The following is a 13,119-nucleotide window of genomic DNA, read 5'->3' as shown; positions in this document are numbered from 1 at the left end:
CTGCTATATTACGTGGGAGTCAGTGTTCATCCACTTAGGTGGATTACTCTCTCCTTATAAATGTTGCACATATTTAATTTCTCCGTCTGTGCTCTATCCTAACTCCTTCCCCAACACACCTGGGTGACATGTAAGTGCACAACTGCATGTCAGGGCATACTAGTATTGCAGGGATAATTTCATAAAAGACCTTTCACACACACATACAGGCATAAATGTGCAAAAAAAAAAATCCTTTATAAAATTACTACCTTTTCTCTTTTTGATTAAATTCACACCTTGCCTGTCTGTCAGACATTATCATTATATCTACCATGCCACCAATTCTCACTCTAGCTCCACTTTTGAAAGAAAACCAATACACAACAGAGAGCTGGAAACTGAATAGCTACTCTAATGCACAATCCCAGCTTAAGTTTTCTCCTTATTTTTCATAAAGTGTTTGCACAGGGGGACACCTCGTGAAATTCTTGTAAACTGGAAACTAATAACTCAGTAGAAATTGTCATCGCCCAGAAGGGATTCTGCTATACATTATTTTGATGAATGGTTCTGTTGCCATGCTGGTTTGACCGCCTTTGAAAGAAAACAAGAAAAAGAAAATCAAGGATTACTACAAATCTGATCATTTAAGAACCCTCTAGACTCCCTACAGGTACTCTGAGAGCAACTTGCATAACTAAATTTGGTCTGTTACCCGCATTCAATATATCTCAGCATGCATACCCCTACAAACTCTTCTGCCCCTCAGCCCATCACCCACCTGCCTTTCTCTATCCTACTCGTCCAGCCTGTCTTCTGAACCCAATCTCCCATATCTACTCAATCAATGCAAACTCTTGCCTGGAAACACATACCCTCAACCCCATATTAGTTAGTATCATCAATCCCCACCTGCCTCTTTCACAAACCAGCTTCCACTATGTTGTCCTTATCCCATTTATCTAAGGCATTCTTCCCCCAGTTTGTTCATCCCCTCCTCACCTTCCCCAGAAGCTAGCTGTTGGCAATGCCTCCAGAACAGCTGTTCTGATTTTTCACCATCATGTAGCTCTCAGTCTCATAAGAATAGTATGGTAGTTCAGCCACCATTACCACCGAGATCTGGATTCACCTGACAGGGCTGATCCTGTCCTGGGTTTACCCCACTGCATGCAGGGATTGTACTCTGGTTTTTTCTTAGAAAATACAAAGGGGGAATGAGAACTACAAGTTCCAGCATGCAATGGGTAAACCCAAGAGTAGAACAACCCTGTCAGGTGAAACTGGATCCAGTTGGCAACCTAGGCACTACTCACCTCAAACTCAATGAGGGCCAAGCAATGAAGATAAAGGGACTGATATTTAGACCAAAGGAGTTAGCCTGGCTAACTCCTGAGCTCACCTCTAACCCGAATATTCAATGCCGAGCTGTTTTTGGTGACCGGCATTGAATATCCAGGTTATTTTTGGCCGGTTAGAAAATAACAGACTATGTTGATATTCAGACTTAGCCGGTTAACTTATAACCAGACAAAGATATCCGACATATTCACGCGGCCAAATATTGCTGCGAAAGTGGGGCTAATATTCAGCTGGAGATAGCTGGCTATCCCCCACTGAATATCACCGGATAGCTGGTTATGGGGCTGTTAATGTCCAAGTGCCAATCCTGGCCAGTTAAATGCTTTTGAATATCGGGGGGGGGGGGGGGAATATAACAGCTGTTTCAGCACCAGCAACTGCAATTATCCTCCAGGGAAAGAGGAGAAGGTGGGAGGAGAATGTATGGGGGGGGGGGGGGTAAGAGATTCGGGGAATCACTTTTAGGATCGATGAGAATTGTCAGTGGCTCCCAGGCCTTATAGTAAATATCAACAGATTAAAGTTTGGCTGTAAAATGGAAACAAATGTTCATACGGTATATTAACTATGTAATAGAGAAAGAGGGATTAAAGAAAGTAGGTGAGCAATGTAAGGCTATAGAAGGGCAAGTGAAATAGACTATGGAGTAAATATTCAACCAGTGGTGTTCAGCAGTTTTGGCCACCACTGGTGTTATGCCCTGATAGTCAATGCTGGGCCATAACTGGGCACTGGTATTGAATATCTGAGTTTGTATGGCAGCTATCCCTTATCCAATATTCGGTGCGATATTTGGAACTTAACCGTCTAATCTAAAGAGCCTTCAACTTTACAAAATACAGCAGCTGATATACTTTGCCATGCATCTCGGTTTGATCACGCCACACCACTTCTTTACTGACCTCATTGGCTGCCCATTGAATTTAAAATCAAATTCAAAATCCTGACTTTAACCTATAAGTTTTGCACCAAGGTTCCCCCGCTTATCTTGTTTCATTGGTAATTCCCTATACTCCCTCTTGTACGCTGCACACTTTAAATGATAATAGATTAGTTCTTCAAAGGCAAGATGGGAATCGACAAGGTCTAGTATGTTCTATTTCACCTCTCCAGCCTTATGGAATTGCATGTCGCAGCATCTTAGACTGGAGTCATCATATACTTCATTTCATTCTTTGCTCAAACCCATTTATTTCAATGGGCATTTTGTAACTATGCCGGGGCGAGTTCTGCAGTGAGAGACCAACAACCAAGGTTGTCAGTTGTTTTAGCTGTATTCTTTAGTCATTACTGTTTTTGTACGCCTGTTACATTATTATTTGTGTATATGATATTTTATACAGATGATTCACTGTATGAATGTAATAGTCTAGTAGTTCTTTCTTATCCATATTTGGCACTCCTTTTCTGTGTAATTAAGTGGCTGCGAAAAGTTGGATGATAGTATCTAGGAAAAAAATGTGGTCTATTTTGGACAACTACCTCCAAACTATTCAGGCCACACCTTAAACCTGTACAAAGGACTTATTTGTTAAACACCTGGATGCTTTCCCCTCCTTTTTCTCTTCTTTCCTTTCTCTTTTTTTTCCTTTCCCATCTGTTGTGTTTATTGCTTCCTATGTTTTTCATCATTGTTTTCCTGTTTTTGTATATTTGGAAATTAATAAAATATTTTGAGAAAAAAAAAAACAAGAAACTGGATAAAGATAGGACTGAGTTTATGTGGTCCAATTTGTCTGGTTAACTTAGACCAGTGTTTCCCAAGTCCAGTCCGGAGTACCCCTTGCCAGTCAGGTTTACAGGATATCAACAGTGAATATGCATGAAATAGATTTGGACCACAGGGGGGGAAGAGGAATAGGGGAAGCAGAGAGCACCTTGCACTGATATTTAACCAGGACACACAAGTGTCTTATGTGGGTCCCAGATGAACTACTGTCCAGGACCATGCACATAAGCTCTGGTGGTCAGCACAAATGTAATTCAATGCCAGTGTCCAGATATTATCTGGCACTGAATATCTGGGGCTAATTCTGCCTTCAATGGTCAGTGTTTAAAAAAAATGCTTACCACCACAGGCTGAATATCAACCATTTTGAAGAAGAGAATATAATTGACTAAATGTTTGGAAACCAAAGATGGTTGCATGTATTTATTAATTTTTTTTAAATAAAACTAGGTCAAGAAATTATCATCATATTTGGTTGTAGAAGGTGAACTGGATGTGGAAGAGTGTAGGAGTCAAAGATGTCCATCGGGGTATCAACAAGACATTTAAAACCTCCAGGGTAAAAGTTGGTAAATCAAAACCAGACAAAGGGACAGTCAAATATTAAAGTTTAAGAGAAAAGCATGTATTTAGAAAACGAAAGGGAGACAAAAATATAGTCAAGGAGATATGAACAGCTCTGAACTATTTTCAAAGTATGAAGATGAAGTATTAAAAAAAAGGAGATCCCAAGGTGAAAATGTACCTATGAAAAGAAGGAAATGAAATAAAGTAAGAATAATTTGTTAGAAGGTAGAAGAATTTGAACATGATTAAAGATGAAGGAAAGAGATGAGAGGAGAAAAATGATATGTTTGAGTGATTATAAAATTATTTGTGTTAGGACGATAAACGACAGCAAGAGGAAGGAGTAGAGCAATGAAACTTCTCACAGATGATGTTCAAATGAGAGTTTATTCAAAGTTCTTCTAAACATTGATGCCGACCCGACATAACTCGTGTTTCAGCCTTAATGGCCTGCGCCTCAGGGGTCTAGGGATTTGTAATTCAATACGTATTTCCAAGACTAATCATCAAAGGGTTAAATCCAATCTAAGTTAATTTGCAAACACGGATACAGCAATGAGTGCTGTATCTGTATGCAAAGATAAAAAGACAGTCAGGCTAATTTTCAAAAGAGAAAAACGTCTAAAAAGTGGCATAAGTCTGCATTTGGACGTTTTTCTCACAAAATCATCCAAATCAGTATTTTCGAAACCTATTTTTAGACGTTTTTCTATGAAGCCCATCAGAAGTACGTCCAAATCTCAAGGGGGCGTGTTCAGGGCGGGACTTGGGCGTTCCTAAGACTTAGACATTTTTCAGCCATAATGGAACAAAACAAAAACGTCCAGGACTAAAACTTAGACATTTTGAGCTAGACCTGTTTTTATTATGAATAAGGCACAAAAAGGTGACCTAAATGACAAAATGACCACTGGAGGAAATCAGGAATGACCTCCTCTTATTCCCCCAGTGGTCACTAACCCCCTTCCATCCCCCAAAAATGTGATGAAAAACATTACTTGCCAGCCTCTGTGCCACCCTCATACTCAGGTCCATCAGAATAGCATGCAGGTCCCTGAGTATTCTAGTAGTGGGTGCAGTGCACTGCAGACAGGTGAACCCAGCCTCCTACCTCTCCCTACCTGTTACAATTGTGGAGGAAACTGCGAGCCCTCCAAAACTCACCAGAAACCCACTGTACCCACATATAGGTGCCCCTTCACCCGTAAGGTCTATGGTAGTGGTGTACAGATGGGGGTAGTGGGTTTTGGGAGGCTCAGCAGACAAAGTAAGGGAGCAATGGTCAGATGTGTACCTGGGAGAATTTTATGAAGTGCACTGCAGTGGCCCCCTAGGGTGCCCTATTGCTGTGCTGGGATGCCAGGGGGATCAGTATACTAAAAATGCTGGCTCCTCCTACATCCCAATGGCTTGATTTTGTACATTTTGCACTTGGACGTTTTTTTTTTCCCAAAATGGACCCCAAAAAAAGTCCAAAATACAAAACGTCATAGCATTTTCGAAAAAAAAAAAATATATATGTTTTTCTTTTTGAAAATGACCTTCTTTCCTGTTGAGAATTTGGACATTTTGTGTAAAACGTTCAAATTCAGATGTCATATCAAAATATGCCCCTCAGTATGTCATAGATAACAGAAAATGGAAGAGTGGGGAACAGAGAAAGGAAGTGTAGAGGGAAGAAGAGATATTGCAGGAGAGGGAACAAGAAAAAAAAGGGAGGAATGTGGTCTTGTATGGAAAATAGGACCACCAATGAGCCTAAAGGAAAAAGAATAGAGAGAATAGAGAGAAGAGACAAGAGTTTTACATGCTGCCACAGTAAATGCACCCAAAAGAACCTGAAGATGTATGTGAACAAGAAATTAAGCCTTGCTCTTTAGGTATACATCAATCATTTATACAAAAGTACAACTGATGAATTCTTGATTGCATTAACATCACAAATTCATTGAGAAAACCACATTTATTTTTAAAACACTGATTTAGATATATTTGTTCATTCAAGGAAAAAACATTAAAGTGTTTATTTTGCTTTTCTAGTGTTCTTTTAATGATTAAATAAGAACTATTAATGAACCAATCACATACTAACTTTAATTTACTAGGTTTCCATTAGATTTGTAATTAAACAATAAAAATCAAGACAGCAGGAATGTACTAGCTGAACACTGAGTAGAGTCTACTTAATCCTACTGAGCTTTGAGACAAGAGCAAAAAAATGGATTAAAAAAAAGTTTGGACAAGTTCCTGGAGGGAAAGTCCCATAGTCTGTTATTGAGATAAACATGAGGGAAGCAACCTGCTTGCTCTGGGATTGGTAGAATGGAATGTTGCTACTATTTGGGTTTCTGCCAGGTACTTGTGACCTGGATTGGCCACTGCTGGAAGCAGGATCCTGGGCTAGATGGACCATTGGTCTGACCCAGAAAGGTATTCTTAATGCAATCAAATTCATTATCTCAGCAGTATTCAAATTAGATAAACTCTTACACCTTTACTCCAAAAAATAAGGAAAGGAAAAACACACAGTCTCTAGCAACATGGATTTGACCATGAAATAGTATTTTAAAAGCATATACAAAACAATGAAAAACCTATTTTCAACAGGCCAATGCCATAAAATGAATAAAGTTAAAAATTAAGGAAAATGTTAAGATTAGAGTTCAGGGCAGAATTAAGGCATAGGCAATCTAGGCATCTGCCTAGGACCCAGGGTTTTATTTTTTGGAGGGATCCTCTCATATAATTGAATGGTTCCCAAAGCAGATTTTTGACATAACAAGTTAGCTGCACGTGTATGGGTGTGTATGGGGGTGGGGGCAGAGTGATGACCACTGAGGTATATCTGTTCTACTTTTCACTATGCATTGTCCTCTAGTCCCATGCGTCTCAAACCTTTCCTGAAGGACCACAGGCCAGTCAGGTTTTCAAGATATCCCTAATAAATATGCATAATATAACAAGTAACTACTTTTTGTAAGTTTACTTTCTTTATTTATATCAACTGCAAATCTATAAAAATCCTTTACAACTTTTATGGTTCCTTATGGTTCTCATGCATAAGGAACCATAAAAGTTGTAAAGGATTTGTGTAGATTTGCAGTTGATATAAATAAAGAAAGTAAACTTACAAACAAGTAGTTACTTCTTGTTATATTATTCATATAGTGTAACTAGTAAGAAATAGTGGGAGCTCATTATAGGGATTAGTAATAAATATGCTTGCCTGTCACCCCCATTATATGTAGGTTTGAGAACCACTAGGACATGGCAAGCATTGCATCTCATCTACTGCTTTCTCTGCTTTCAGAATCATATTAGATCCCCTTTTGTGGGCGTTTTCACATGCACTTATACTGTGATGGGAGGCAGACTCCCCCAGATCCCATATAGGTTGCCCAAAGTTGAGCGCCTGTGTTTGAGCGCAGATTCCAGGCGCTAATAATCAGTTGTTGCAGTTAATTGGAGTTGACACTTAATTGACAGTAATTAGAATTTGTGTGTACATCTGCCTACGCTCTACTCTATAACATGCATACCTAAATTTCAGACCACACAACTCAAATGGGGTATAACTATGGGAGGGACATGGGCAGGTCAGGGAGCACTCCCAGAAATTAGGTGCAATGTTATAAAATACTTCAATTTGCATGCCCAACTGCCATCAGTTGGGTGCAAGGATGTACACATCAGGGTTTCAGGAGGCACTCCTCTCGCCCAAAGCTGGGCGCGGGAATCCGCACTATTCTATAAAGTTTGCTTAGCGTTAAGCAACCTTTATAGAACTGGGGCTTAGAGCTAGATTGAGTAAATGGCGCTCAAAATTAGCGCTGAAAAACAAATCAGTGTACAATGCTTTCTATAACAGGCACTCAGCGGTGAGTACCAATTACAGAACAGCACTGAATGCCGATTACGGTGCCCAACTTGGGCACCAGGACTTATGCCTGTTGAACCAGTGGCATAACTATGTGGGTCCACGGGGGCCTGGGCCCCGTAGATTTGGCCGTGGACCCCCCTGCTGATGACCCTCTTGACCCCCCTCCCGCCGCCAACTACCTTTGCTGGCGGGGGATCCCGCCAGCCAAGGTCCTCTTCTTCCGGCGCAGGCTTCGTTCCTCTACCCAGGAAATCTAGACTGCCCAACTTGACATTTCGTTGTTTAGATTGTAAGCTCCTTTGAGCAGGGACCGTCCTTCTTGTTATTTTGTACAGCGCTGCGTAACCCTAGTAGCGCTCTAGAAATGTTAAGTAGTAGTAGTGTTTCTGAGTCTGACGTCCTGCACGTACAACATGCAGGACGACAGACTCAGAAACAGAACGAAGTCTTGCACCGGAAGAGGACCTCGGCTGGCGGCGGTTGGGGTCCCCCGCCAGCAAAAGTAGATGACGGCGCTGCGAAGGGAAGGGGTGGCGGTGGGGAGGGCGAGAGGGTTGGTGGTGGTGGCGGTTGTGCCATCAGAAAACAAGCGTGTTAATCTAAAATCAAAACCTGAGTTAAGCGCAGTTTATAGAATAGCTTTTAGAGCCCATTTCCCCATCAAACATTGGGCACATGTAATTTACGCCAGTCGAAACCTGGTATAAATACCAGTGCCCAAGCCTGAGAAAACAACAGGGCAGTCTATCTGCAAGATCCAAGACGGTGACACAAAAGCAGAACAGACGAAGAAATCTATATGAAGATGAATTTATTCAAGCAACAATGGTCCGACATAGGCCGTGGAATTTACTTTCTTTTACTTCTTTATTTTTTCTATTATTTAGTCATATGATTGAAGTAATGAGTCACAACACCTATGTGAAGAGGTATCCAGATCTCTACATAATTTGGTAGGCTTGAAGAAGCTTCTCTATACATATATATACATATTTATATTTTTAGTATCTATATTTATGTGCTGTGTCTTTTTATTTTTTAATGACATGTTCTTTCCATATCTTTGTGTTGCTGTATGTTATAGTTTAGATGTATTTGTATATTCATATTTATATAGATTTTATTCATGTTTTGAGTCATTCTTTTATTATATTATTGTGTTATGTATTAATATGCATACTGTTAATATGATTGTATTTGTTTATTTATAGCTCCTGAGGCAGCCCATGTGGGTTGAAACACAGCCTGTGTCAGTCATTGTTGCTTGAATAAATTCATCTTCATATGGAGCCCAAGTCTGGACATTTTGGCATGGAAATGGGGTTATTTTATAACCCCATGTGCAACTTTTAGAAATGCCCCATCACTCTCATGGCTACGCCCTCTTTTAGGTTGTACACTAGGGGATTAATGCACATGGGGTTACAGATTAGGGTGTGGGAAGATATAAGTGTGCAAATTTCAATCACTAGCAAATAGCTGTAATAAATGATTGTTGACATCAATTAATTGTAATTAATTGGCTCATAAGCTAATTAATTTGTGTGCAGATCTTTGGTGCTGAAATCTTGATGCCATATATAGGATCCAGGGGGTAATTGGATAACCATTTGTTAAAAATAGCTAACGCACTGGTTTACTGCAGAAAAAACACACTGTCTCATCCTCACATCCCATTATAACACAATCAAACCACCAATATAACCACCCCAGACCACACTCTCCCTATCTCGACAACCTGAAAATTCTCGGAGTTACAATCGACCGAAATCTTACACTGAGAGCCAAGTGAAAGCCACAACAAAGAAAATGTTTACACAAAGTGGAAGCTCAAACGAGTGAAACCTTTCTTCCCGAGGGAAATATTTTGCAACTTAGTGCAATCCATGGTACTATGCCATCTAGATTACTGCAACGGAATCTATGCGGGATGTAACGAACAAATCATAAAGAAACTCCAATCTGCTCCAAAACACAGCAGCCAGGCTTATATTCAGAAAAACAAGATTCGAAAGCGCCAAACCTTTACGAGAAAAAACTGCATTGGCTCCCAATCAAAGAGCGTATTGCATTCAAAATATGCACTCTGGTTCACAAGATCATCTACTGCAATGCCCCGGGATACATGATAGACCATATAGACCTACCAAACAGAAAACAACAAAATCAGCTCGAGCATAACAAAATCTCCACTATCGAAGCTGCAGAGGACTTAAATATAAGTCAACCTATGCATCCAGCTTCTTTTATATTAGCACACAACTATGGAATGCGCTTCCGACCGCTGTGAAATAACATACGACCACCTAATCTTCCGTAAACTCCTAAGACTTACTTGTTCAAAAAGGCATACTCCAACGACCTCAACCTAAATGCCTAACCCCACAATACATCAATATAAATGTTCATGTTGGACATAACCTAACCTACTCCTCCCCTTGACCCCCAATATGTCTATCAAATCTGATCATTAGCCTGTCTTAACCTCACTTTGTATCTGTTCTTGCCGGTAGCCACTACTGCACTATGTAAGCCATATTGGGCCTGCAAATAGGTGGGAAAATGTGGGATACAAATGCAACAAATAATAAATAAATACTAACAGGCAAAATACCGGAAAACAGTATGTTTTTTGTGGTAGCCTGTTGGCTATCAAAATTAGGACCTCTTTTATCAAGCTGTGTGGCAATGCCAACGGAGCCCATTCAAAGTGTATGGACTTTGTCAACCTTTACCGCGCTGGGAGCTGCTAGTGTGGCTTGATAAATGAGGCCCTTATGTAGGCTTTGTTTGATCTAAACTGAATAAAGAAAAGCAACAATACAGGCCATTTCCCCCCTAATGAATCTTATAAAATTAGAGGAATTTCAGACACTTTTGGCAAGAAATCCATATTTGTTTTTGGCGAACCTGCTGTGTGGATTTTGGTAGTAACCAGTCTCTTTCTTTAAGAAAAAAGATTAGTGAACTTATTCAAGGAAACAGCAAATTCTGCATAGGTTCTTCAAATGAGTTCAAGAACTTCTGTTAAGAGAATTCTGACATCTATAAGCGGAACACTGGCAGGCGTTGTTAAAATTGCCTTGTATTGTCTAGTGCCACATGATTCATTGCTTCCTTCTAAGTCTTGCTGAACCTGCTCATACAATGCTGTCAGTCAAAGCATAATGTCTGATTGTTCTCAAACATTTTATTTAAAAGAAAAAATGCCCAACTTAGAAGCCATGGTATTGCTAAAAATTATCCAAGTGTAAAGGTAACATTAAATAGGTAACATTTTCTTTTCTCTTTTTTTTTTAAAAAGGGTGTACTCGAGTTGGTAGGAAAAACTACTTTCAGGTGGTCTGGGCAAGGGGAAGATCTCAACACGCACCAAAATCATTTTATGTGACTTTTCTTAACTGAAATGTATTTATTGTAACATAACATTAATCAATTTGATAGATAACATTCTTTTAAAGTGAACCAAACATTCAAAGAAAAAAAACAAAGGGGACCTCTTACTAAACTGTGGTAAAATTTGCAGTCAGCATGGCTTAACGTGGGACTTTAATTTAACACAGAACCTATTGGGGCGTTCCTGGTATTTTCTATTGCAGGTCATGTTGTAACATTCATATTAACATAGTAGATGATGGCAGAAAAATACCCGCATGGTTCATCCAGTCTGCCCAACATATGAATGCTTACCGCCTCCCACCCCCCTTTTTATTAAGCTACACTAGCGGCTGTCAGTACACTAATGCCGACACTTTGAATGGGCTGCATCGCACTGCCACGTAGCAGCCCTAGCATGGCTTAGTAAACAGGGGGATAGTCTTGGCATTTTCAGGGCAAGTCTGCCTGGCAATGGCTTAATTTTCAACTACTGCTGTCGAAGCGCGCTCTAGCCCAAGAAGATCTATCTATCAGTAATTGGGACACAGACAGTAGAAGTCTGCCAGCACTAGCTTTACTTCCCAGCTACTGGATTTGATTTCAGTCTTTTGCCATTTAGGAATCCTTATGTTTATCCCATTCATTCTTGAATTCTGTTACTGTTTTCGTGTCCACCACTTTCTGTGGGAGGGTATTCCAGGCATCCACTATCCTCTCCATAAAAAAGTACTTCCTAACATTATTTCTAAGTCGACCCCTCCCACCCCTTAACCTCATTTCATGTCCTCTTGTAAACTTAATTCATGCTTAGAGGACATGAATTAAGTTTAAAGGAGGATGACTTAGGAAGTATCACCTCCTGGTTAAATCATGAGCACTTAATTTCTCCTATTTAGGTGGCTGCAAGTGGTGCCATATTAACCTTCATGTTAATTAGTGTGTGTATAGCGCAGCGCTTTCACTGCTAAACACTTTTCATGTCCACTCCCAATCCCTGCCATGCACCATGACACAAAAAGCACTTAGGTCTAAATTCTATATTTGGCGCCGATTGAAAACATGCCTATGCGTAGTCTATAAACCGTGCCTAAAGTTATGTCCGGTTTACAGAATTCGTGTAGCGCCATGCACACAACTAAAAATTTAAGTGCAGCAATTTACGCCAATACAAAGCTGGTGTAAATGGCCATGCCTAAATTCAGGCGCAGAACAGGTTGTTCTAAAACACCGAGTGTAAATTTTAGGAATGCCCATGCTCCTCCCGTGGCCATGCCCTCTTTGAGATCTGCATGGTAAAATTTACACGGACTACTTTTATAGAATACGCTTAGCGGATAGTGTGTGTAAAATTGTAATTAGTGCCATTAATTGCTCTTTAACATCAATTATCGGCGCTGACTGGCTTGTTAACCAATTGAGTTGCGCACGCAAATCAGAATATGCCCAGATTTGCGCATGCAATTCTAGTTGTACTTTGGGGGTTATCGCACAAGTTTATCACAACAGTATATCACGCATTGCTTGCCTACATTACCGCAAAGCCCCTTAATGCAGCTCTGCACTAGCAGTTACATGAAGTAAACTGTGCTTTAAGGGTATTTAAGGTGACTAAAGTTGCGTGCGCAAATTTTGCAGTATGACCAGATTGCACACAGCAACTTAATTGATAACAAGCCAGTCAGCGCCAATAATTGCCCACTAACAAGCGATTATCAGCACTAATTGGCACTAATTAGAATTTATGCAGACAACTATCTAAGCGTATTCTGTAAAGTGTTGCACATAAATTCTAATGTGTGGCTCTCAAAAGGGGTGTGGCTATGGGAGAGGAATGGGCGGGTGATGGTCATTCTTAAAAAATTAAGTGCGCTGTGAAATGTAAGCAGTCGGTTCACACCTTCACGCATGCTTTCTGGGGGATGCCCCACCATTAAATCTTTTTGGGACAAATCCAAAGATTCTTGAGTCGGTTGTTGGCTCGAGACATAGGTGGAACTGTGAAGCAGCTGCTACTGGATGTTCCTCAAGCTTTCTATGCTGTGAATAAACCTGAGGCACTATGTCGTAAATTTGCTTTAGTGGGGAAAAAGTTATTTTGCAATATTGGACAGTAGAAGAACCGCCAGCTTATTGGCACTGGAGAAATCAGATCCATCAATTGGCAGTTTGGGAAGCGAAAAGATACGAGAGGGTCACCTAAGAGGGGCAAATCTTATTTGGC

At 40.3% G+C, this 13,119-nt stretch overlaps 1 protein-coding gene across 1 annotated transcript in view; it reads right to left on the bottom strand.

Moving 5' to 3' along the window:
• The window catches only part of ADGRL3 (adhesion G protein-coupled receptor L3), a 1,077,673-nt gene that overhangs the window by 165,012 nt on the left and 899,542 nt on the right, over positions 1–13,119 (bottom strand). The window contains 1 exon segment of the mRNA XM_030194565.1: positions 9,239–9,241. Within this exon segment, the coding sequence (XP_030050425.1) occupies positions 9,239–9,241 (3 nt within the window).

The sequence above is a fragment of the Microcaecilia unicolor genome, chromosome 2 (genome assembly GCF_901765095.1).
Source record: "Microcaecilia unicolor chromosome 2, aMicUni1.1, whole genome shotgun sequence".
Classification (NCBI taxonomy): Eukaryota; Metazoa; Chordata; class Amphibia; order Gymnophiona; family Siphonopidae; genus Microcaecilia; species Microcaecilia unicolor.
Note: the sequence above shows the minus strand (reverse complement) of the source record. Positions and strands in the feature narration are given on the sequence as shown.